Raw genomic sequence first — 26,354 nt, forward strand, 5'->3', positions numbered from 1 at the left:
GACCAGTCAAGGTGAGGGGCATCCCCCGCTGGGTGCAGGAAGGGGCAGGTGGAGGCGAGACTGACCTTCTGGAAGTGAGGCATGTGCCAGAGGGCGTCCAGCTTCACAGGCGGCTTGTACTTCCTCAGCTGACTGCTCCGGGTCTCATACAGTTTCCCGAGGATCACCTGCAGGCCAGAGAAATGCCAAGGCAAGATGGTCACCGGCTCCCTGGAGAAGCCCGAGCCACCACGAAGAGTTGGGATTCCTGGTGTGGCAGACCCATGCGTCACTTTCCTCCTGGCTCTGGCCCTTCTCCCTGTCTGATTTCAGTGCACCTGCACCCCTGGCCCTGCCTGTGACCACAGTGGACTTGGGGGTGGGACCATGGGACGCTGAGAGCGTGTTATTTTGGTTTCAGGTTCGGCCCTAGAACTCTCTGGGTCCTGACATGCAGCCACCTTGAGGGCAGGGGTGTGTCCCAGACACCCTTGTAATTTTCTCAGTGGCTAACACAGCCCTGGTGGTTACCATGGACGCCACAGTGTCTGAATGGAGAATGAATGATTCGATGGCTTGTTGCCATTCTGTGGAGCAGGTCCTCAGCACGGTCTGCTCGTGGAAGGGGACGGAGGACTCCTTACCGGGGGAGGAATTTGGGGGCTTGGGTCAGAGCCTTCGAGGTCTCTGTGGGTGGGATTTCAGAGGCACAGAGGCGGTCCCGCGCCTCCTTAACTGCACGCCCCGTGCCCACGAACGGAGGTCGGCAAGCCCATAATTCGGGTCCTGTAGCTCATGGGGTCTACTGTGGACTGAATTGCATTCCCCTCCAAATTCATATGTTGAAGCCCTAACCCCCAGTTGTGACTGTATTTGGAGATGGGCCTTTAAGGAGATGATTAAGGTTCAGGGAGGTCATCGGGTGGGGCTGTGATCCAATAGGACAGGTGTCCTTCTAAGAAGAGGAGAGACACCAGGCTTGTCCACACAGGAAAGGCCATGTGAGGACATGGTGAGGAGGCGGCCATCTTCAGGCCAAGGAGAGAAGCCTCCAGAGACGCCAACTCTGCTGGCACCTTGATCTTGGACTTCCAGCCTCCAAGATTTCTGTTGTTTAAGCCACCCGGTCCATTGTATTTTGCTATGGTCACCCCAGCAGACTAACACAGGGTCCCAGGCCTCCAACCTTACCACCACAGGGGGAGGGGCCCTGGAGTCTGCATTTTCAATGTGTGCCCCGGGGAATTCCATACACAGTCAGACCTTGGCCCACGGCTGTGATCCTTGTCAAGATTCAACCCCCTCTAGGGGAGTTAACAGGTAAACAGGGGCTTCTTGTTTATAACTACAGCCTCAGTGTAACCAGTTGGAGCCTCACACCCAGAGCGGATGAGCTGGATGATCCACTGGTACCCAAGTGACCCAGAGAGGATGGATGGGCCACTGCAGAAGGGGGTGTGAGAGAGGACGCAGGGCAGACAGTGCAACCGACAAATAAAAGCTGACCTGAGCTTAACTGAAGATGCCACCACCCCGTCGAACCCCTTTTATTGATTTATGTTGTTAATCAATCATATTAATTTTATTGAATGCGTCTGTGGATAACTTACAAGCCGTTTGGATCAGCTCTCCTCTCCGCTTTCTAGAACAGCTTTGAAACTTCATCTTCGAACCAAAGCCAAGAGGCTGTCCAGCCAGGGGTTAATGAGCTGGCCTTCAGAATTGGAGGGATGAAGGCAAGTCTTGTCACCTTTCCAAACCTCAGTTTCCTCTGCAGGCAATGGGGGTACCGATGCCTAACAAAACAGGTGCTTGTAGGATTTGCGGAGTTGTTAGCTTTGAGCAGAGTGTCTGGTCCAAGATGATTGCTCACTAAATGGAAGCTGTTTCCAAAAATTTCATTTGAGGTCATCATCTTCCAAAATCCAGGACATCCTGAGATGCTGAAGAGACAAGCTTCTCCTAGGATGGGGGCAATTTGACCTTGTAAATCAAAGGTCTTATCAACCCTAGTAAATTGTTTATCAGAACCTCAGCCATTGGTGGGTCTGGGTGTTTGTAGCCGTTTGATAGTCACAGAGAATCTTGGAACAGGAAGAGAACTCTGGGGATAGTTTGCACAAGTATTTTCTGAGTGCCCACTATGTGCTGGGCCCAGCTCTGCAGGCCCCCATTTAATCTGACCCCCTTTTTGGCCCAGTGAGGTCACTGAGACCCCAGCAAAGCAGTGACTCACTCAAATTCACACCCCCCCAGGCTGGCACCAGTCCCCAGCCAGTGGCTGCTTAAGGGGTGCTCTGCTGAAAACGGAGGGGCACTGGCTGTGAGATTGTCTCTAGACTCAGAAGATGTGTCTTCGGAGGCTCGGGATTCCGGGGACCTGGGACACTCTGAGCTGTCGCAAAATAGCTGCTAATTAAAAACAGGACTCTGGATTGGAGCTATAAAGCAGCAGCGTGTAACGGCGACGCTCCCTCGGAAACTGGTCGTTACCATAGTGAGCTGACTCCTTCTGGAGCCATTAACAAATAAGCTAGTCATGGGCTGCTTTAAAGTATTATTACAACGCTCTGCTCCTAAATGAGTAGTTGTCTCGGACTCCACCCGCCGCTGACAACAGCCAGGAGGGGCCTTGGCTCCTGGCTGGGCCTGGGGAGCCCTGGGCCCCTCCACCCAGCAGCTTTTCCTGGCCGGTCCCAAGGGTGCCGGGATCCCTGATAAGACTTTTCCACTCCCCAGTTTGTCCCTAGAACATCACAGTCACCGTTGCTGAATCCTAAGCTTTCCCGTAATCAGCAAGAGTGGGACCTCACCATCAGGAAAAGCCTGGACTTTGGGGCGGGACACACCTGGGTCCTGACTTGGCTGGGACCTTTGGCCAGTCACTTAACCTCTCTGAGACTGAGTTCCTCCATCTGAAAATGAAACAAACTGAATGCTCTGATGACACTCGGACCTCATGGGGTGTCCGGGAGGGCAAAAGGCATGAACACAGGGTGCGTGCTGGATCCAGTTCTCTGCACGGAGTCTGGAGGAGGGACGGCATTGGTGAGATCGTTGCAAAAACCAAAGACACTAAAGCTGTGCTTCTAATGAAATCTATACAGCACTCTGTGAGCATAAAGCAATTCTGATTTTACCGTGATTGATCCGGATCTACTGGAGAAGAGACCAACCTGAGTGCTCCAAAAGTCCAAACCTCAGACTATTTTTTTTTTAAAACACTTTTTTACTTTTTAAACTTTTTAAAATAAATTTATTTATTTATTTTTGGCTGCGTTGGGTCTTCGTTGCTGCACGCGGGCTTTCACCAGTTGCAGTGAGCGGGGGCTACTCTTCGCTGCGGTGCGCGGGCTTCTCATTGCGGTGGCTTCTCTTGTTGCGGAGCACGGGCTCTAGGCGCGTGGGCTCAGTAGTTGTGGCACGCGGGCTCAGTTGTTGTGGCTCGTAGGCTCTAGCGCACAGGCTCAGTAGTTGTGGCGAACGGGCTTAGTTGCTCCGCGACATGTGGGATCTTCCCGAACCAGGGCTCGAACCCATGTCCCCTGCATTGGCAGGCGGATTCTTAACCCCTGTGCCACCAGGGAAGCCCTCTCAGACTATTTTAAAGGGAGTACCACGTTTAGTATCTTCAAATGCAAGTGACAATGCAAATTCACAGCTAAAGATATTTTTCCAGGTAAAAATCTCACGACGCACACTATTAACAATTGCTGGTGCTTGGGTGTCATTCTGTCCTCAGCTCAAATTTCCCAGTGTGGGCACCACCACTCTGGGCCCCGATTTCCATGCCTGGGAACTAGGGTGACACCCAGCTCACAGGCTTGCATCCAGCGCAAATAAGATGATGTGTGTGATGTACGTGGAGCGGTTAGCATGGGGCTTAGTCACCCACTTGAAACAAAATGTATCCTAACGTTTCATAAAATGCGTTCTTTATGGAACCCTCCCAGAAGTGGGTTTTTCTCTTTGGACTTTGCCTTCCTAGCCTTTTCTTTATAGACAGACCGGGGCACATTTCTGTCCGGGCCAGGTCAGATCCGTGGACAATCTGGTTTCCAGATGTGTGGGGTCACGCGGAGTTTGGTGGGACCATCCCCAGACGGGAATCGGGAGATGGGGTCCCGATCCTGCCCCAGAGGCACACAGGGCCAGTTTACTGGTGATGCCGGCAGGGCTTAAGTCGGGGTTGAACCTGACCATCACCGAGACCCTTTCAGCAAAGCAACAAGCAACTTGTTTCCCCAGCCCTGCCCACACCCCAGCAATAAACATGCGCAGGCGGCATCCTTTTGAGCTTTGGCTCTGCCTCCCCCAGCCCCTCCCCTCTCTTCCCTCCCAGCCCATCAGTCATCCACTCTGGAGTGAGCACTGCATTTACCTTATGCTTTTTCTCCAGTTTAATGGCTTTCTGGTTGGCCTTTTGTTCCTGCACCCATAGCTGCTGGTACCGATGCTGCAGCAGATCAAAGAAGGGGGTGGAAGGCCTGTGGGGAAGAAGTCAGATAGGCTTGAGGTTGGGGAAGGCCCCCCTCCCCAGAGGCTGCCCACCTGACCCAGGGCTACAAGGCAAAGTGTTCTCCCCAAGGCTGTGAGAGTCTCTCTCTGGCCCTTCTGCAGCCGTGGAAGAAACGGTGCCTCGTGTGAGTTGTTCAACAAACATTTACTGTCCACCAACCAAGTGCTGGGCCTGGCATGGTGACAGACTCTCTCCTTGACCAGATTTTAGGCAGGCTTCTCAGAGCCCTCTTTTTGATTAGGCCTCGTTCTTGGGACCTATCTTTGGCCGGATGAAGTCAGCCTTAGCAAAGAACCCTGCTAGGTCAATCCCCCCGCCCTTGATATCTGATCACCTTGGCCTGCCTTTACCAAGAGTCCTATTAAGTCAGTTTAGTAAGAATCCCCCTACCCTTGAAGTCTCCTCGTAGTAATTTTCCATCCACTCTGCTCCTTGGCTATAAATCCCCACTTGTGTTGTATTCAGAATTGAGCGAGGTCACTTTCCCCTTTGCAATAGTACTGAATAAAATCCGTCTTTACTGCCTTTAGCCTCCGCTCTAGTTCTCTTTGACAAGGGTCTCCAGCCAAGGAGAACTTACCCTGTGTAGAGCATTTTGCATGCCCCACTCCTCACAGCACTGTAAAGTGGGTACTTTTATCATCCCCATCCTAAGGTCCCAGAGCAGTGGGGCAGCACTGTGTGTGAGAGACCCTCTCAAGGGAACCTAATAGGTGATGAGGAAAAGTTCTTTATAGAAGAACCAAAGCTAATAAAATGCAGGAGGAAGGACAGAATTGGGGGACGAGAATCATTACTTTGCAACGCCTAATGAAATAATGGATTTAGGTAATAATCAATGATTAGGTGGAAGGCTGATGGGGAACTTTACAATGGATGGGTCAGGCTACAGCAGCTGAACCAAAGGATCAATTTGTTTTTATTGTGGTAAATACGCATAACATAAAATTTACCCAAGTGATCAATCTTACCATCACTGAAAGTGACAGATGTGGGGCTGGGAGTGATTAATAGGAGGTATGTAGCACCACCCACCAAATACTTTGGGGGAAACAAACCCCAAAGTGAGCCCAATGGAAATCAGACTTCTAGACCAGAACTGTCAAATGGAGATATTATGCGGGCCGCCATGTAACTAAAATTCTTCCAGTAGCCATGTTAAAAAGAGTAAAAAGAAACAGGTGGAATTAATTTTACTAATGCATTTTATTAACCCAAAATATCCAAAATATTATCATGTCAACATATAATTAAAGATAGGAATGGGGTATTTAAAAGGTTGTTTGGATATTTGAATTTAAATTAGTTTAAATAAAATGGAAGATTCAGTTCCTTAGTGCCACCAGCCACATGCCAAGGGCTCAATAGCCACGAGGACCAGTGTGCCATTTTGGACACACAGCTCTCAGCCCAACTACCATGATTTACAGGAAATGCAGGGGGAAAAGGAGCATGGTAAACACCACCATGAGGATGCTGTTTGCCACGTCTGGAGTGTGGGACATTCTACAGGACAAATGACTCAGTCACTTCAACAAAGGACATTGAAGAAAGGGGAGGATGAGGAAGTGATATCGATCAAAAGTGACTTAAGAAATACATCAGCCAAAGGCAATATGTGGACCTTGTTCAGATCCTGGCAAACAAACCAACCGGGGAAAGGTATTTTTTGAGGGAAAAGTGAACACTAGCTGAGTTTGAGAAGCCACGAGGAAATAGTGCTAATTGTGTTGAGTGTGACAATGATATTGTGGTTGCTTTACGTCTTAATGTTAGAAACACCTACTGAAGGGTTTGGAGGTAAAATTCGTGTAGTTTAGAATTTGCTTTAAAAACACCCTCCAGCAAAAAATAAAGCACAGTAAACTAAAATAACAAAGTAAAAAAATGAAACAAGAGTGACAGAATGAATCGAGAGTGGTTGAAGCTGTGTGATGAGGGTTGATCATGGATGTGTATTATCCTATTTGCTACACTTTTGTGCATGTTTGAAATTTTTCATAATAAGAAGTAAAAAGACAAAGAGGAAAAATCCAGGGAATAAAGCTCATTGTTTTCCCTGCTCACTTCTTTCTCATCTTCCTTGTGATCACAAATGGTCTTTATCACCTCCTCCATCACTCAGCTCAGGTCCAAGCTGACTGCCTCCCCATATTTCTGGACCAGAGGGTCTCACATTTTACTGTGCATAAAAATCACCGGGGCCCCCTCCCCAGAGGTTCTGATCCAGGAAGCCTGGGGGTGAGGCCCAAGAAAGAATATTTTTAGCAAATATAGGAAGTAGTTCTGATACAGGTTGAGTGGGTTGAATGGTGCCCTCCCAAATGTTTCCATCTTAACTTCCGGAACCTGTGAATATGACTTTATTTGGAAAAGGGGCTTTTGCAGATGTAGTCAAGTTAAGGCTCTCGAGATGGGATTAACAGTATGTAAATCGCTTTGGGGGTAGGCCTTCAATCTAATGACAAGTGTCCTCATAAAATATACACAGAATCGGAGATACAGGGAAGAGGAGAGGGTGAGGCGAAGACAGAGGCAGAGAAAAGCCAGAGAACGCCTGGGGCCCCCGCAAGCTGGAAGAGTCCAGGCAAGATTCTCCACTAGAGCCTTTGGAGGGAGCACCGCCCGGCCAGCACCTCAGTTTCGGACTTCTGGTCCCCAGAACGGCCAGATGCAAGAAAAATACATTTCTGTTGTTTGAAGCCACCAGGTTTGTGGTCATTTGTTACGGTGGCCCCAGGAAATGAACACATGGCAGTTCCTCAGCCCACACTTTGGGAAACACCAAGAGAAACTGTGGTGCAGACGCGTGCTGTCCAGAGAAGTTCCCGAAATCAGACATCACTGGGTCTTTTACAGCAGAAGGAGCCTTCCAGCAGCGTTTTGCAGACCGTCACGTGAGCGTGGATCACGGGGGGATCTTGTTCGAGGCATGTTCTGGTTCAAAGGGTCTGGAGCGTCTGGAGAGGCTGTGCCCAGGACCCACCCTTCGGGGCTTAAGGCCTCATCAGTCATCCAGGCCTGGGGCTCTTACCCCCCGGAAGTCCCACAGAGTCGCAGACCACCATCTCTGAACAGGAGTGTACAGACACCGTGTCTGCGGAGAGGGCCCACAGCTTTCATCACATTTTCAAAGGTGCAAATGCCCCCGGAAAAGTTCAGAGCCTCTGTTCTTCCCCTGTGACCTTATTTCACAGACGAGAGAACGAGGGACTGAGCAGTGAGGCTACTCCCAAAGCCCATACAGTAAGGACCCGAGACTGCAAACTTGGGGCTTCTGGCTTTGTGTTTTATACAGTCTGCACGGTGGTCTTTAAAGTCTTTGAAATTGTTGTCAACACTTAAAAACTGGGGAATTTTACGTTAAAGAAACCCAGCTTTCCAGATTGTCTTGAAGATGTATACATTCTGGCCAAGTGGGTCTGCATTCCTACATGGCAACAATTGGCTTGAGCTGAGTATCAAGTGTCATTTAGCCCAAGTCCTCTCCCTTCCCTATTGTCCTCCACTGCCTGCTGGGCCAGTCCAAGGGTTGGATTTTGTGGCTCCAGAGCCAGCCACAAAGAGCTGGACTGGACCCTAAACATCCTCCTTCCAGCCCCCTCCCGTTCTCCCGCCCTGTCTGCGCGCCCAGGACAGTTCACTTCCCTTCCATGGGGACCTCTTTGGGACTAGACTGATCCGGGACTCCGTTTGAGTGGAGCTTCAGTGGCTTTGAAATGCCACTTGAGCTCAGAGGTCTCTTTACAGGGCAGCCTGCAGTGCATCTACAAACAGTGGCTCTTTGTTTTCCTGTTCCTTTACCCCTGTGGTGACTTTTATTACTTAATTATTACACGCCCCATGCTTCTGAGCAGCCTAATTTATAGCCATGCTTTCTAATGACACGAGATGCGTAATCTTGCAAGATCTACCCCAAGAGGCCATTCACAACAGAAAAGCTATTTTCCCAGCAGCCCCCACTGCCCACATCACCGCGAACCCACCCTCGCAGCCCTCCTGCAGCCTCGCTGACCATCTTTGTGTCCTGTTCCAGCCAGCGGTTCTTATTACTGGGAAGAGGCGGGCGGGGTCGGGGTGGGGGGGGGTGGTTGGCACTCAGAGCAGGAGAAGAGCTGACAAACCTTGGAAGTTACAACAGCCTAGCCCTGCCTGGCTGACGGAGGTCCAGCACGTTTTGCCCATTTCTGCTCAGGCTCATTAAATCAGATAAAAAGGTGGAGAGGCTTGTCTGACATGGGGAAAACCCAGGACGTAAATCGTATCACATCATCCCTTGCTTAAAATGCCTTTGACAGCCTCCCATTTCTTAGACTTAACCTGGATGCCGAGCTACGGCCGGCAAAGCCCTTCCCTCCCCCAAACTCCTCCCTGACACTCAGCACCTCCTTTGCCTTCAGGTCTCAGCTGTTTGGTCACCTCCTCAGAGGGCTTTTCCCTGACCAGTCCATCCTCAAACGGCCCTTGCCAGGTGCCCTCATAAGCAGAAGCTCTCTTGTTCATTTGTCATGGGTTTATAACTGGTCTTGGTCATTGAATACCAATGCCAGCAGGCATGGTTTCTGTGTGATGTGAACTGGCATGGTGCTGCGCTCAGTAATTATGCTTTGTTGAAACAGAGAGGAAGAGAGGGAGGGAAGGAGCCAGAGAAAGAAAGATTAGGCAAAATTTTAGGAAATATACTTTTCATAATTCAGGGTATTATAAATCAGGCTATATATGAGTTGTAAGAAATTTAAGAGAGTAAATTGACGGAAATTGTAATCCAATGGAGAAGAAGGATAGCCTTTTCAACAAATGGTGCTGGGACAATTGGACATCATGGACAAAACCAAAAACAAACAAAAACCTCTTGACCCAAGTCTCGTACTTTATACAAGAATTAATTCAAAATGGAGCATAGATTTAAATGTAAAACTGTGAAACCTTTAGAAGAAAACATAGGAGAAAATCTTTGGGACCTAGGGCTAGGCTAGGTGATGAGTTCCTAGACTTGACACCAAAAGCATGATCCAGGAGAGAAGGAAAAAAAAGATAAATTGAACTTCCTGTAAATTAAGGACTCTTGCTCTGTGAAAGAGTCTCTTGAGAAGATGAAAAGATAAACCATGACTAGGAGGAAATATTTGCAAACCATGTATCTGGCAAAGAACTCCTATCTAGACTATGTAAAGAACCCTTAAAGCTCAACAGTGAAAGAAATAAACACAAACAAACAAACAATTGTATTAGAAAAGGGGCAAAACATGAAGAGACATTTCATCAAAGAAGGTATAGGGATGGCAAATAAGTACATGAAAAAATAGTCAACATCCCTCGCATTTGGAGAAATGAAAATTAAAAGCATAATGTCATGTCACTACACACCTCTTAGCACAGCTAAAATAAGGAATACCTAGTGACAATGCCAGAGCAAGGATGCAGAGAAACTAAACCTCTTATACATTTCTGGTGGGAGTGTAAAATGGTGTAGCTGCTCTGGAAAATGGTTTGTCAGTTTCCTAGAAAACCAAACATACACCTACCACATGGGCCCAGCAATTGCACTCCTGGGCATTTATTCCAGAGACATGGGAACTTATGTCTACACAGACACCTATACACCAATGTTCGTAGCTGGAATATTTGTAATATTTCCAAAGTGGGAACAGCCAAAATGTCTTTCAATGGGTGAGTAGTTAAACTATGGTCCATCCGTACTACGGAATACTATTCAGTAGTAAAAAGGAATGGACTATTGATACAGCAAAGACTTGGATGATGTCAAGACCATTATGCTGAGTGAAAAAGACCAGTTTCACAAGGTCACATACTGTATGATTCCATGTATATACCATTCTTGGAATGTTCCAGGGATTAGGGAGAAGGGTCACTATGTGAGTGTATGGGGTGGGGGGGTGGGGGTCTTTGAGGTGATAGAACAGTTCTGTATCATGATTGTTACACAAATATACACGTGATAAAATGCGTGGGCACTAAATACACAAAAGAGTGCATGTAAAACTGGTGAAATCTGGGGAATTTCCTGGTGGTCCAGTGGTTAGGACTCAGCACTTTCACTGCCCAGGGCACGGGTTCAGTCCCTGGTCAGGGAACTAAGATCCCCCAAGCCGCGTGGCGTTACCAAAAACAAAACAAAACAAAACAAAACAAAACAAAACAAAACAAAAAACGACTGGTGAAATCTGAATGCAGTCTGTGCATTGTACCAACATCAATCTTTCAGTTTTGATACTGCACTATAGTTACGTAAGATTTTATCATTGGGGATAATGGGTGAAGAGTAAACAGGATCTCTCTGTACTATTTTTACAACTTCCTGTGAATCTGTAATTATTTCAGAGTAAAATATTTTTTCAAAATGCAATCAAGCATGCTAGAGGAAAGCCTAAACTGTCTTTCTACTTTATAGAAAAAATATTACAAAATTACTGTCATACAAAGAGGTGATCAAAGAGTATGGAGCCAAAAAATGTAGGGAAACAATGAATATGGGGTGTGACAGGCAATTAATCTTTTTAAAATGTGTTATTTTTCTGGATTTTGTGGTTTATGATATTTGTCAGCTAATTTAAAAGTTTAATTTGTTCTGATTTCTTTTCTCATTCTACTTAAGTATTCCGTTTTATGCCTAAATTTGTATTCATGATTTTGAACTTGTTTTTCTTAAAGGGAACCCCCAGACTTGAATAAGCTCCTGGTCCCACGAAACGTGGAGCTGCCCTTGAGAGCAGGTAAGATGTTTCTTTTAATCATAAGAGAGTATTAGTTATAACTTTATGCTAATAATGTGAAACCAAAACAAAATGGGTGATTTGTCCAGGAAAATATAAACGATCAAAGTTGACTGAAGTGCTTATACAAAATGTTAATAGAGTCACGGGTACCAGGCTCGGGTATGTTCACACATGCACCCTCCCAACCTTGCTGAGAACAGTATTCCAGGACTTTCCAGAACTTTTTATAAAAAAGCTTCCCACTTAAAATAGATAACCAACAAGGACCTACTGTATAGCACAGGGAACTCTGCTCAATATTATGTAACAACCGAAATGAGAAAAGGATTTGAAAAAGAATAGTTACATGTATAACTGAATCACTTTGCTGTACACCTGAAACTATCACAGCATTGTTAATCAACTACACTCCAATACGAAATAAAAAGTTAAAAAAAAAAAAAGCTTCCCACATCATGTTATGATCCCAAACTGAGACAAGGAGAATGTCTCGGTCAGTCTCACTTAGAAGAGCAAATGAAGGGCTTCCCTGGTGGCGCAGTGGTTGAGAATCTGCCTGCCAATGCAGGAGACATGGGTTCGAGTCCTGGTCTGGGAAGATCCCACATGCCGCGGAGCAACTAAGCCCGTGTGCCACAACTACTGAGCCCGTGTGCCACAACTACCGAGCCTGCGTGCCACAACTACTGAAGCCCGAGCGCCTAGAGCCCCTGCTCTGCAACAAGAGAAGCCACCGCAATGAGAAGCCCGCACACCGCAACGAAGAGCAGCCCCCGCTCACCGCAACTAGAGAAAGCCCGCGTGCAGCAACAAAGACCCAACGCAGCCAAAAATAAAAATAAATAAATTTATAAAAAAAAAAAAAAGAAGAGCAAATGAAAAAATACTAAGTGAAATATTACCAGATCACATTGGGCAATGTACTAATACCGGAAGGGCCTATCGTAATGCCCTCCACCCACCCTCGAGCCGAGGAGTGTGGGAGCGGAGGGAAGGACCCCAGGGAGCAACTCCCCCCGTGCCCCTTCCCACAGAGCTTCCAAGGTAGGAAGGAAAGGAACTGTCCCCCCGGTGAAGCTGGAACTTTTGATGATTACACTAGACTGGACATATTAACTAGTGCACACAGATGGCCTTTTGTAACTGGAAGTGAGCAGGGAAGCCGTGGATGCCTGAGGCTTCACCCGGGAAAGGGGCTGGGAAAGCAGCTGAGAGCCTCAGAGCAGGCTTGAACAAGGCAAGGACACTCACGTTCCCGATCCCCCCGCCCCTCCCACTTGTTCACGTTTATCAGGAAATATTATATAGCTACCAGAAAGAATGAAGCGGCCATATGTGTAAGAACCCAGAAACATCTTCAAGACGTAGGGCAAGTATGAAAAAAAGGAAGGTGGGGAGAGACAGCCACGCCTGCGTAAGTGCATGGACACAGGTGTGAAGGATGGAAAAATGACCGGAACGAAGCCCTCAGAGGATGGTGCTGGGGGGAGGTGGACAGACACGGTAGGTGGGGTGAGAGGCCCCTCCCCCGGGGCCCCTCCCCCTCCAGTCTACTTACTGGTTTTATACGACTCTTTCGCAGCAAATAGAGCAAAACAAGAAACCTACACCTGAGAGGTCACATGACTCGGCCAGGGCCACCGTCAGTGATGGCGGTGATGGATCTGAGTCTGAATGAGTGTCAGGATGGCAGCTCACCCCCTCCACCCCCCGCGCCACCCCCCCACACACACAGCTCTGCCGACCTCACAGCAGAACTGGCCGGGCTCTTTGTTTTTCGTCCTCTTCACCACAAGCAGCCGAGGGTGGCCAGGCCTTCTGGGCCCCACTGGCCCAAGCTGGGGAATTTCAGCATTTTCCGTATACTCAACCCTTCGGGGGTCCTAAAGACCCTTGCATCCTTAGGAGCCATTTTTCTTGTTTTCTTCTGCAACTATTTTTTGCTGCTACCTTAAAACATGCCCAGGGTTTTTTATTGTTTGGTTTTTTTTTTTTCAAGGAAACGTAGTTCTTTATAATAAAAAAAAAGGTATTTTTTCCACCCTAAAATGAATGAGTTTTGCCACAGGCTGAAAGCCCCTGTGGTCACAATTACAGCCGTCCGACCTGCAGCTTTCTTTGGAGGAGCTGGAGGGGGTTCACTCAGAAGATCTGAATTATTTATCCTCACTAAATGAGATGGGAAAAGTGGGAGTGGGGAGGCTGAAGCCCAGAGAGGTCAAACGGCTGGCCCAGGGTCACACAGCACACTCAGTAGCCCAGCCTGGACCCCCCACCCCCACCCCTCAGGCTACGCTGTCTGCAGCCAAGAGAATGTGAATCCATTTCCAAAAGGGCTCAAGGGGCTGCCAGCTAACCAACTCAGACAGAGGCCAAACCCGGGGGTCTGGCTACTGTCATGTAGGACCCCAGACCTTCCCAGACACTGTCCTCCCTCACCAGACCCTCCCCTCCACATACGAACTGAGGCCTTTTCAACGGTGCCAATCCGATGCTGTCTTCCTCAACGCCCACTGGTGGCTTCTCCTTGCCCCTGGGGGGCCAGCACAATTTTCAAAGGTCCTGGCCTTGGGGTGCCGTCTTTGCACCTGTGTCCTCCCAGGAGCCTCCTTCCCCGGTCACTCCGTCTCATACTTCGGGTGTTGGCCTAAAGGAGGTGCCCCCTCCCCACCCTGCGGTCCCTCCCCGAGACCTCCCTTAGCTCTGTCGACTTTGCCTTCCCGGCTGCTCTTTGCACTTGGGAAGGTATTTTTAAAAATATTTACAGTGATCAACTGATCAAGTCAGTGTCTGCCTTTCCCTGTAGGCTCTGAGCTCCATGGGACTGGGATTGTGGCTGGACTGTTCACCGTGCAGCCCGGCCTGGACAGTCTGCGCTTTGTAAAAATGCTGAGTGGCCCCGGAAACCTTTAAAGACCCCTTTCCTGAGGAAACTGACCTCCTCAACTGCAACGCCCAAGAGAGGGTCTTTGGCAGAGACGAGCTTTTCCTTGGGGAGCCCAGTGATGGGGCAGGGGTGGCCCTGAGTCCTGCAGAAACGGTCCAGGCACTGAGGCCAAGCCATGGACCGCTTGATTCCTCTCTCCATCATGGGGGCTCAGTTATTGAAGCAGGTGTGTCAGAGAGGATCCTGGATCCTGAAAGGAGCACCAGGGGCAATTCCTCACCCCGCAACCCACCCACCCCCCCCGGAAACAGAGGGCACAGTCAGGACAGGTGATGCAGGGGCAGTGGCCCCTTCCCAAAGATGAATTAGGGGAGTTGTGCAGCAGAGAAGAAGGCTAGACAGGAGTTCTTCAGTGGATACCCAGGTGTATAAATTTGTCAAGACTCATCAAATTTTACATGGACCGGGACTTCCCTGGTGGCACAGTGGTTAAGAATCCACCTGCCAATGCAGGGGACACGGGTTCGAGCCCTAGTGTGGGAACATCCCACATGCCGCGGAGCAACTAAGCCCGTGCGCCAAAACTACTGAGCCCACACGCCACAACTACTGAAGCCCACGCGCCTGGAGCCCGTACTCTGCAACAAGAGAAGCCACCGCAGTGAGAAGCCCGCGCACCGCAACGAAGAGTAGCCCCCGCTCGCCGCAACTAGAGAAAGCCCACGCGCAGCAACGAAGACCTAACGCAGCCAAAAATAAATAAATAAAATAAATATATTTATTAAAATAATTTTTTTACATGGACCATTTCATTATCTATAAATTATACCTCAATAAAGTTGTTTTAAAAGAAAGAACTAAGAAGACAGATTGAGGTCAAAATAGCCCAGGCAGGAGTCATCACAGAGGAAGGTCTTCACGAAGGTACTAGGGAGCCATGGATGGTTCCTGAGCAAGGGAGGAGGGCGTGATGACAGCCACACTTTGGAACTGTTGCTGGCGGTGGTGGCGTAAATTAGTGGAAAGGAAAGGAACAGGATTTGAGGATCCAAGGCCACTCCAGGGGGAGGAAAGACACAGCAGAGGAGCTACACGTCTTGTGAATGGGATCTCAACTCTGTGCTCACTTACTCCTTTGTCCATCCATCCATCTGGCCCACCCAGGAGCAATAACCAGCTCCCCGTGATGGGCCGGGTTTTATGAGTTGTGGGGACATGCTCACGGGGACGTGCTCTCTGCACCCTGGGCTCACAGGGCACGCAGCAGAAACACCGATAATCGTCACAGCTCACACATCTGCCTGCTCCCTGTATCCTGAGGACACTAACTTAGAGACAGATACTAATACCCTCTTTTCACAGATGAAAAATCTGAGGCCCAGAATAGTTCACTGTCTTGCCCAAGACCACACAGCCATTGGGTGACATATTGCATTTGCCTGGGAAGCCCTTGAGCGTATCCATCCTGCAGCCCTGCCCGCCTGCAGAGCAGAGGGCTAATTGTCAGTGTAGACGCGGCCATTGGAACTCAGAGGAGAGAGCAAGTGAATTGAACAAGGGCGTGGAACAAGGAAAGTCCCCTCTGAGCACCACGCTTCGCAGCCCTAGACCCACCTGATGGACATCGGAGAATAAGAGCCATTCAAAAATGCCTCCCAATTTTTAAAGGAGCACTTACTACACCAAGCCCGCTGGCAGCACTCCAACTGCCGTCTCCCTGATGTTTCCATAACCTTGAAAGTGAGGGTGAACATCCCTGCCTTCAGATGTGGAAACTGACACGCAGAGCAATCAAGCAACTGGTCCGCGGTTTGCTCACGGATCACGGAGCGAGCCAGGCGACAGAGCCAGGGTCCCCATCCAGCTTCCCCGGCTCTAAAGATGCCAGGTCCCGACAGTTAGGCTGTGCACTCAGTGACCCCCACGGCAGCTCTGAGTGACCTGGGCCGGCGAGGCCACCGCCGAGGGCTTCGACAAATTCTTTGCTGATACCCTGGCAGAAACCTGTCGGAAAAGTTCCTCACCACCCTAACGTTCCCACTGACAACGAAACCGTGTCAAAACTCAGTCTGATGGAACGGAAAATGGGGAATAAAATGAAATGAGAACAGCTCCTGCTCGGGGTTGGCCTGCAAGAAACTACAAATTAGTTCCATCCAATCTATCTTCTGCTGCTTCGCGATTGATAACCCCAGACCAGGGGTTGATCTCCGATGAAGGTAGCTGGGGACAAGCAAGGGAAATGGAAATTATCATTTGCAAACATTAGGCTGACACTTTGTGCGTGCGGGGGGTGGCGAGGGCTGACAGCTCTGATTTGCAGAATGGGCTCCTCTCTGCCAAGGAGGGCTCTGTGGATTAGAGGGGGCCCCTTTCATGGCAAACCCACCTTCATCTTGGCTGCTCATTAAAACTTTGTGGAGCTGGAGAACTTGGCGGAAGAGAGGGAGCTGGAGGAAGCTTCTGAGGGACATTAGGTACACATTTGTTGAAAGGTGTTTGAGAAGGGAGCCTTGGGTCTGACAAACCGGATTTTAGTGCGGCTCTCCGTTCACAGCGGGCTAAAATAATTGGTCATCAGTGACTACTAATTCGGTTTAGTAGCCAGAGGCAATTTTTTTCTTCCTGGAAAATCAATGACAGCACGGAGGTCTGTTCAACGTGATTCCGCTCAAGACGGGTCCTTATTTGGCGCTTGATGCTTCTTCCAGTGGAGACAGCTATTTTGTTAAAATAAAATTAAAATCCATCTCTAACGTGCCAGCGGTCTGCTGCTCCCAGGGGGTTGGAAGAGGCCCTGGTCCCAACGCCGGCACAGCCTCGAGGGCTCAGGGGTGGATGGTGGCCTCCGGGACGGGCCGCACGTCCTCGGTTGGGTGTGAAGTTCAGAACACGCTGTGGACCGTTGGGGGGTCTGATTTTGGAGGAGGGGAGAGGTTGGAGGGCTGGGCTTCTCTGGGCTGCCCTAAATCAGAACCCAACCCACAAGGGACACCCGACAGTGGCACCACCTAAGGAGACCCACCTTCTCTTCCATCTGCTGGAGGTGTTTCTCCAAGTCAGACGCGTGCTCGGACGGCACCGAGCAGTGAGCCCCAGGGTCCCAGGATCCTCCCTTCTCCGCTCCACCTGAGGCTTCCCGAGCAGGCCCATCTGTGGGCAGGTGACCTTAGTGACCATGACCGAGCACTTTGCTTGTGCCTAAAGTGGCACCACTGTTTCTCGTAATAGGTGATTCTGGCTAACACTGCCCACAGGCTACCAAAGCCACAGCTAAAGCCTTTTTTCTTTCTTTCTTTCTTTTTTTTTTTGCAATTGAAATTTTTATTCAGGTCACTGGAGATTCACATGCAGTTGTAAGGAATAATACAGAGATAGGGAGGGGGAAAAAAGAAGAAATACAGAGAGACCCCCGTGTACCCCTTACCCCGTTTCCCCCAGTGGTGACATCTGGTAAAACTAAAGAACAAAACCAAAACCAGGATATTGATATTGAATAATCCACCCATTTTTAGATGCCACCAAAGTGACTCATACTCACTGGTGTATTTGCTTTTATGCAATTTCATCCCATGTGTAGGTCTGAAGACTCACCACCACAGTCAAGATACAAAACAGCTCCATCACCTCAAGGATGCTTCCTAACCTCACCTACCTCCCTCCTACTCTGCACCCATGGGCCTGGGATGCTTTGTTTTCATCCTTAAAATAACTCTACCGGATAGGAACTATTATTATGCCGTCCCCCATCTTATTGATAAAGAAACTGATTGATAAAGAACTACTGATATTGCTATTGAACTACTGATAAAGAGTTCAATGAGACAAAATAACTTGCTCAGGGTCCATATCTGGCAATACTGCACTAATGGGGTTGCAAATAGAAGACATGCTTAGTTTGGTCTGTAGCATTTAAAAATTCTTGTACGCAATATATACATTTTTAAATCAGAAGAACTCACATAAAAATCCCAGTGGCTGGCTTTCCTTAATGAGGCATTAGATCACCTGGTAACACTGGGCCCACATTCCCAACTGTCAATAACTGGCTGGAGCTGCCACCCTTCGACCTTGAGTTTGACGCAGTCCCCACTGCTCCCTGTTGCCTCGCACAGGCTGGCTTCGCCCTTTGACCTGCCAGGCCTCTGCAGACATGTGATGTTGTAACCCCAGCTCCACAGCACTTAAATAACAAAATGCTTGGTATCTCTCTTCCTTCCCAAAAGCTCAAAGAACTCCTTACTGACCATTTGTTTCTGACATAGCAGGAGGTAGTATTGGTCCCACTTACAGATGGAGAAGTGGAGGCCTATGGAGACGGTACATATGAGCTCAAGGTCAACACAGGAGCAGGAGAGCATTATGTTGAGTCTGGAGTCTTCAGGCTTCAAGGCCAGTTGTTCATCCGCTCTCTGCCTTCGTCTATGCTCCCCCCAGAAAGGGGGAGTTGGGAGGGGCGGGGAGGGGTGGGAGAAGAGAGGAAAATCCCTTGGAGGAGGGAAGGGGCGATAAGGCCTGAAGGGGAAAACTAGGGCTAACTTGCCCATTGGGCCCAGGAGGCTTGGTGCCTGGGCCCCAGGACACTCCTAGGGACCCATGAAAATGCTCTAATTCCTTTTAAAATCAGAAGAAAAAAAGAAAAAATAATCCAACCTGGATTATATTCATCTTTATACCAGCACAGCCATAAAATATTTTAAATTATTATTATTTTTTCTTACGGAGGAAGGGGCTCATGAAGGCAAGAGTGCCCGGGACCCACGGAAGTCCTGCCCTAGAGCCGGAGGTCACAGGCCTCAGCCCAGATCAGAAGTTGCAGTTCATACTGTCCTCTCCTGCCCTCATCCTGTTGAGGCCAGAGATTCTCAATCTTGTGGGTGAATAAGAATCACCCAGAAACCTTATTGAAAGTAGAGCTGCCTGGGTCCCACTATCAGAGGGTCTGACTTGCCAGGCCTGGGCTGGGGTTCCAGGCATCTGCCTTGTTCCGAGGGTGTATGGCCCGCCCCCTAGGGGATCCTGGCCACGTGGTCCCTGGCACCCTTTGGGGGTTACAGCTCTGAGCCTCTTCCTTGCAGAGGCCCCTCCAGCCTGGCGGCCACCAGCACCTCTTTATAGAGTGGGCTGGCCATCAGCTCTGGTCCCAAGGGACCCCTGCAGCCCCTTCGTCCTCTCTCACCCCCACCGCCTTTTTCTTAATTGTCCCCCCTTGGCCTGAGAGCTTGTCTTTTCTAACTAGCCTGGAGGAAGGGGCGGTAATTGAGGTGCAGCCTCTCTCCCTGGCAGGACTCTTAGAGCTAATTAGAGGAGAGGACCTCTGGGCTGGTGGTTATTTTTTAATTGTTTGTGGATCCAACATAAAAGCTAATGACAGAGCAGGGAGGCTTAGTTAGCAGCGCACTCCTGACTTCTAAATTTGTCTAAGAGGTCATTTGCAATTTGTTAACATTTTTCACAAGGGTGAATTCAATTAGCAGTCCCCGCACTGGCGCCCAGCGGAGAGCGACAGGATGGGAAGTGGAGCTGGCCGGGCTTTCAGGGAGCTTCCCCCAACCTTGAGTGCCTGAGCCCGAAACTTGGGAGCTCTCCCTGCACCCCCCTGATGCATGTCCCGCTCCCAGCACGGCTGGCTGTGACTTGAGCCCCTCTGGAGAGAAAAGGCTCAACCGAGCTGAATGGATGTGACTCAGGAGGAACTATCCTCCAGACCCCTTGGGAATCTGTGTGCGGGGGGATCCTGGCATCTGGGGAAACAGGTGAGTACCCCCGCCAGGGCATCTGAGGGTGGTAGCAAGAGCATCGGGAGAAAGATCCAGATCCATCGGGGCGTCAGCATAAAATGAGGAGGTCCCTCTTCAGCCCGGAAGCTCTGCGTGTGGACCATGACCCCAAGGAATCCCGCACACGTGTGTGAGGTGCGCCGGGCGCCTCGTCATCATGGGGGAAACAAGAAGCAAGGTGGGTGTTCAGTGAAGGGAGATGGATGTGCCCAAGGTGGGTGATTTGGACAGCGGACCCAGTGACTTCTGCAAACATGCAGAGTGAAAAAGCAAGTCACCACACAAAGTGACTTCAATGGTATGAAACCACACTAAATAATATGCATTATTTAAGGACATCTAAGGCTAGAGCAAAAATGTGAACATGTGGGTGGAAAGCAGGCCCGTTCCAACCTTAGGATGGTCCTCAGGGAACAACAGAGGGAAGGGTGTGGGGTTAGGGAGAGGTGAGAAGGGGCTTCAACCTGTGTTTGCTATATTTTATTTCTTTAATAATAATAAAAAAAAGGATGAGAAGCAAAAATGGCCAAGTGGTGACATTTGTTAACTTCGAGTGGCGGGTTCATGGCAGTTAGTTATGTAGCTTCTGAACTTCTCTATTTTTTTTTTTTTTTTTTTTTTTTTTGGAGAGTTTCCTCATAAACACAAAAGAAAGGGTTGGCAGAAACATCTGCTTCTCAGGAAAGCATTTACACCCATCACATTTTGGCTGATTACAATTCTTGACTGATTACAAAGCCCTTTTATATTTTTCATAGAAACATACTGTGTAACAAGACTCCAGGGGCAGCCATTATAAATAATAATGCTAAAGGTGGTTTTCTCAAAAGCCAATATCTAAAATGCAGGACTTTCTGACTTTGCGTTAAGATGCTTTGGTGACTGTAGTGGGGTGAGTGGTGGGTGACGCCCTCCAAAAGATAGGTCCTGGTTCTAAGCCCCAGAACCCAGGAATGTGAACTTACTTGGAAAAGGAGTCTTTGCAGAGGTCATTAAGTTAAGGACCTTGAGATCAGATCATCCTGCATTCCTTGGGTGAAGCCTAACTTCAATGACAAGTGTCTCTATTTGAGACAAAAGAGAAGAAGACACGGACACACAGAGAAGGAGGCCACATGACCACGAGGCAGAGATTGGTGTGATGTGACCACAAGCCAAGGAACCCCGGGGGCCACCAGAAGCTGGAAGAGGTGAGAAAGGATTCTACTCTAAAGCCATTGGAGGGGGTATGGCCTTGTGACACCTCGATTTTGGACTTCTGGGCTCCACATTATAGAGAATAAATTTCTGCTGTTTTAAGCCACCAAGTTTGTGGGAAGTTGTTACAGAAGGCCGGGAATAATGATAGCTGAAGCTCAGCGCCCGATAATTCTGCACGCAGGAGACTGGCGGTCTTCAGCCTTAGAATATTGACCGTTCCCAACATCGGGGATGGATGGCAATCAAGCTGCCTGTTCTTTCTTATGCAGTCAGTCAACAAGCATTTATCAAGCACCTCCTACATTCCAGGTACTGGGGGCATCAGTGAGCAAAACCAGGCGTGACCCAATGTCTCCCTGGGCCCTCTGTCCCACCCTCCTCTGCCCACCGGTATATGACATACACCGACTGTGTTGCTATTTTACCCATTTGTTGCCTGCTTTATTTTGTGTCTTACTTCCTCTCTGTATCCCATACGCCCAGCGTAATGCCCAGCACGGGTGGGCACTAAATGAACACACAGCATAGGATGGAGGTAACGATGTGGCCTTTGAGATCAAACCCCAGCATAACCACCTTCTGGCCACGTGATCATGGACAAGCATGTCTGGGCCTCGGTTTCCCCAGCTGTAAAATGGGGATAAGAAAGTCACTACCTGGGAATTCCCTGGAGGTCCAGTGGTTAGGACCTGGTGCGCTCATTGCCAGCGCCCGGGTTCGATCCCGGGTCAGGGAACTAAGATCCTGCAGGCTGTGCGGCGCGTCCAAGAAAAGAAGAGAGTCGCTACCTAAAGTGTCACTCTGAGGGTCACATGAGAGGCTGTGCCTGGGCCCATAGGAGCTGGAGAAACAGACGCTGGTATTATCATTCATCAGAATTAGTGCAGGGCACCAGGGATTTCGGCATAAATAGCTGGCTCTTTCCATGTGGCTTCCAAAGGGGACAGGACTGAGCCAGGCCCTGAACTGGTCCTCAGCACGACACGCACATCCTATGAATTCTTTGGCCTGCGGCTCCTGCAAGGACAGGAATGATGTGCTGGGCTTGAGGCCCGGCTCTTCACGCGGCCCCAGGGGTGCTGCTGGCTTCCCGCAGTGCCAGCTTCTCCATGCCTGCGTCACGGGGACACCGTGTCACGGGAGGGGCAGACCAGCTGCACCCCAGCAACCCCTCTAAGTGTGTCGAGGCCGGAGGCTGCGGAGGTGAGGACAAGGGGCCCTCAGCCGGGCCGGGCACCACGCCCACTCCCCATGCTTCGCCCACAGACATGGGAGGGTGAGGCCCAGCTCTGGAAAAATCAAAAGCGGGAGCCAGAGCCTGTGAGATGCAACTGGGGAGGCCCCGAGGGGGAGTGGCCCGGCCTCGTTAGCGCTGACCCTGGCACTGAGCCGCTCCTGATGGATGGGGTCCGGGCGGGACAGGCCCCGGGGGAGCGGCGGCCCTATCCATTATGGGCCCATCAGCTCCTCCCTGCTCCAAATGCCACCAGCCTCGGGCTGGGAATAAATCTCTGTCTGGGCCGCAGGAGAGCGGAGAAGGAAAAAGGCAAAGCATGAAAAATGCCTCCTTCCGGGCTCTGGCAACAAAGCTGCCTTGCAGGATGGAGCTTGCGCAGGAGTTGGGGGAGATGGGAGGGGACGGAGCAGGAGAAGTCGGGCAGGGGGTCCCAGAGAGGCTGGGCTTCCGGGAAGGTAGGAGAGAGAGGGTAGGGCCCTCAGGTCTCCACCTTCCTCAGCTACACCTGCCCACCTGGGCCCCTCTTAACAGAACTCCGTCCAGGTCAGGCCCATGGAAGCCGGCTGGCTCTGAGGCAGAGGGACCCCTGTCCCCTGTCGGGACCAGTGTGGGGTGTCCCAGGCCCCAGCCAGGCTGTGATGTGCCAGCCAACACTTCCACCTCCTGCAAGAATCTTTTCCGGTCCTGGAGTAAACACGCCTCCACTCACCACCCGCTAAGGGACACGACCTCTCTCTCCATGCCTCAGCTCCTAGTGGCTGAATGGAGGTGCCGGGCTTTGGCGAGGATTAACTGAGTTATTCTGTGGAAGGCCGGCCCCCAGTGAGTGGCTGCTGTTGACAGATGCCATCCTGCCGTGAGGACTCCCGTCCACTCCAGGCATCCTGCCTCTGCCTCCTGGAAGAGTGCAGGCTATGGATAGGGACACCGGCTCTGGAAGGAAACGTGGCTCAAATCCTGCTGCGGCCACTGACTGGCCGTGTGGTCTTGGACAAGTGAGTCTCTGAGCCTCAGTTTCTCCGTCTATAAAATGGGGATAACCGTCCCTACTTGGCAAAATCGTGAGGATTTAATGAGATGATGCGTCTAAATTGCTCGGCATTACATCCATCGGCCGCTTAGTGAGGGCTCTGCAAATGCTATCCACTGGGACTGACCCCCAAACACACATACGCTGGTCCTTGTTTTGTTTTCTGAAGCCTCTGAGAGCAAAGCTCCGCCACTGTCCTCATAGCAGGGCCTCAGAGAGTTGAGGACCATCTGCATCTTCTCTCCGCCAGCAGGGAAAAACCTCATTTCTTGCCACGTTCTTTGTACACAGTGATCTCCCTCCCCTTGTCCCACCCACCAACCTGATGTCTCCCCTCTGGACACTCTCCTGTTTATGGGCCTTCCCCTGAATCTATGATGACCCACATTTTTTAATGATGCTACAAGTGTGACCTGAGTGGCAGAATAGAATAGGTAGGTCACCTCCCTCGTCTGGACCTGCTACTACCCTCTATTAATGTGGCCAAGGAACACATTCAGTCTTTAAGGCAGCATCACTGCAATGCTGATTCATAACCTCAATCACAGGGGAGCCCAGGAGAGTCTGCTAAATGACAGGAATCTCTGGCTTTTCCATCTCATCTCTGGGTCTCAAATCAACTTTCTCTTCCCTTTCAATAATGACTCAAAGCCTTAAAAGGCCCTGGACCACATTTCTCCAACAAATATTTATTGAGTGCCTACTATGTTCCAGGCTCTGATGATATAGCGGTGGACAAAACTGACGTTGTCCGTGCCCTCCAGGACCTGCGTACCCGGTGAAGAAGCAGAGAACTATTTAACTACAGTTGCAGTCAGCGCTGGGTAGCAGATCGGTGGGGCTGGGCGTCTGGTTGCCTGGCAGGATGTACCTTGCAGGCCAGCACGCAGGCTCAGGGGTCTTTGCGAGACCCACATGCTCCCCCTTGTGGTCAGCCCGGTTTCACTCAGCTGAGTTTCAGGCCCGCAGTAAACCGGGAATGGGTCTCCCCGTTCAGAAACTGTCTTGGATACCGGGGACAGGTGTCTGGGAAGGGGTTTATTGTTATTTCATAGGAGTTTGGGTGGGTGGCTTGGAGTTTGGCCGTCGGCTCCAGGAGAAACAAAATAACCCAGAGTGATTGATGGGCCCATTGTAAATTTGTAAAATAAATCAGCTTGGCAGAGAGATTCAGGAAGCCTGTCAGGCAGCAAACATTTTTTTAACGGCTTGTAAAATTTCCTCCATCCTTCACGTTTGTCAGTGTCAGGCTGGTGATGCATCTGATAGCCGGGCGAGCAGCAGCGGGGAGGGTGGGCTGGCAGTGTTCCCTAGCTTTCTTGTGTTTCTTATTTTTCCGTGGTCTGAACGCTTTCAGTACCAGGATTGGAGGGGGTCTGGACTAGACTAATTGGTGGATGAGTTAAGTGTTCTACCCGAGTTGCTACTGGCTTCATATTCAGACTTCAGCGTGGCCATTTGCTCATGCATTCATGCAGCAGATATTTACTGAGGCCTCTTTGAGCAAAGGCACTACGGTCGGCACCAGGGATACTGGGGTTGAGCCGAAGCAGGCCTGCAGCATCCAGTGTAGTGAAAGTTCCGGACGCCCCATCAAAGAGCTTGTTTATCGGGAGGTAGGTGAAGGTGAAGGGAAGCGACATATCAAAAGGGAAGTTCATTGAGCTCTTTTGATGCGTTCAGGTTAAGTTTAAAGCTTTAAGGAAAATCCAGACAGGACGGCCTTCACCATATATGTTCTGTCTCAGCCCCCATCTAGTGCAGGAAAAATTTGAGTAGCATCTCTACCTGTGTCACCTCCATCCTTGTGTTTGTTAGGAAGGCAGCTCAGTGCCAAGGTCACCAACACAGGTGGTTGTGCCAGACTAATCCCCATCCCACTATAGAGCAGCCAGGGGCAAATGACTTCCCCTCTCTGACCCTCTGTCTCTTCTTCTGTAAGATGGGGACGTAAGCGTTGTACTCACTGAGCTGTTCAGGTATTTAAGGAGAGGATGCTTCTGAGGTACTTGGCACACGTAATAATAACAATAATAATAGTTGCCGTTATTAGTTCAAAACGGGGTCTACCCATCTTCCATCTGGCCCATGTCAGATACTGACATGCAGGGAGCTGTTTGCTCATTGACTGAATGATGAATCCCCCTACTAGCATCCTTGCCCTGCTTGTGGCATGATGTTCCCAGGCAGCGTGGAGGTAGAGCCCTGGACACCCAGAATCTGCCAGGAGCGCCAGCTACTGCCCAGCTCCCCCATCCCCCACCATCCCTGTCTCATCATCTTTGACAATGTTGGACCAAGTAGGAGCAGTAACAATTAAGATGTGCCGAGGGCATGTGAACATTTGCAAACACTTATTAAAATGCATCAATAATTAAGCGCTTCTTTAATAGTTACATTTCTGGCCCCCAGACATATCTGTTTATGGACCGGGGGTCACAGCACGCTTTGAGATCTGTGTTATGGTCTTACACATTGCTAATGAGAATTTAAAATTCTTCCCTGACTTGGATTCTGAGATTTGACAGTGAAACGGCAGAGTGAGAAGGTGCCAGCTCTTTCCAGCTACCTGATCCTAGAGGTTCGGTCTTCAAAGCCGGCCAGCTAGCCAGGGTACAAATCCAGGCTCTGCCATCGTGCAGCCTCGGGGAGTGCACGCACCCTCGCTTTCCTGGCCTGTGAAGTGAGCAGAATGGTACCTGCCTCATAGGCTTCATTAGCAATTATATGTGCAAATGCCTGCCACGTGTAAGTTCAATTCACAGCAGCTTCTGTTAGTGGTGGGCCCTACCATCATCAGAGGACACAAAAAGAGGCAGCAGGTAGCTGAAGGGTCAGCATGACCAACCTACACCAGCAGTTGCAAACTCAGTGCCTACTGGGACCAGACGGGTCAAGAAAATGAGAGTGGAGACTGGGATAGACAGAAGGGCACGCGTGGAATCTGTCCAAAGCGGACGCTGCTCAGCCCCATCCCCTGGTGCC

At 49.9% G+C, this 26,354-nt stretch overlaps 1 protein-coding gene across 1 annotated transcript in view; it reads right to left on the reverse strand.

Moving 5' to 3' along the window:
* Window positions 1-26,354, reverse strand: part of CFAP77 (cilia and flagella associated protein 77) — a 133,691-nt gene that overhangs the window by 23,790 nt on the left and 83,547 nt on the right. The window contains exons 4-5 of the mRNA XM_068553728.1: window positions 4,361-4,466; window positions 66-167 (exon numbers count right to left, since the gene is read on the reverse strand). Coding sequence (XP_068409829.1) covers window positions 66-167; window positions 4,361-4,466 — 208 coding nt within the window. The remainder of the gene's footprint in view (window positions 1-65; window positions 168-4,360; window positions 4,467-26,354) is intronic.

Source organism: Eschrichtius robustus, chromosome 10 (assembly GCF_028021215.1).
Source record: "Eschrichtius robustus isolate mEscRob2 chromosome 10, mEscRob2.pri, whole genome shotgun sequence".
Classification (NCBI taxonomy): Eukaryota; Metazoa; Chordata; class Mammalia; order Artiodactyla; family Eschrichtiidae; genus Eschrichtius; species Eschrichtius robustus.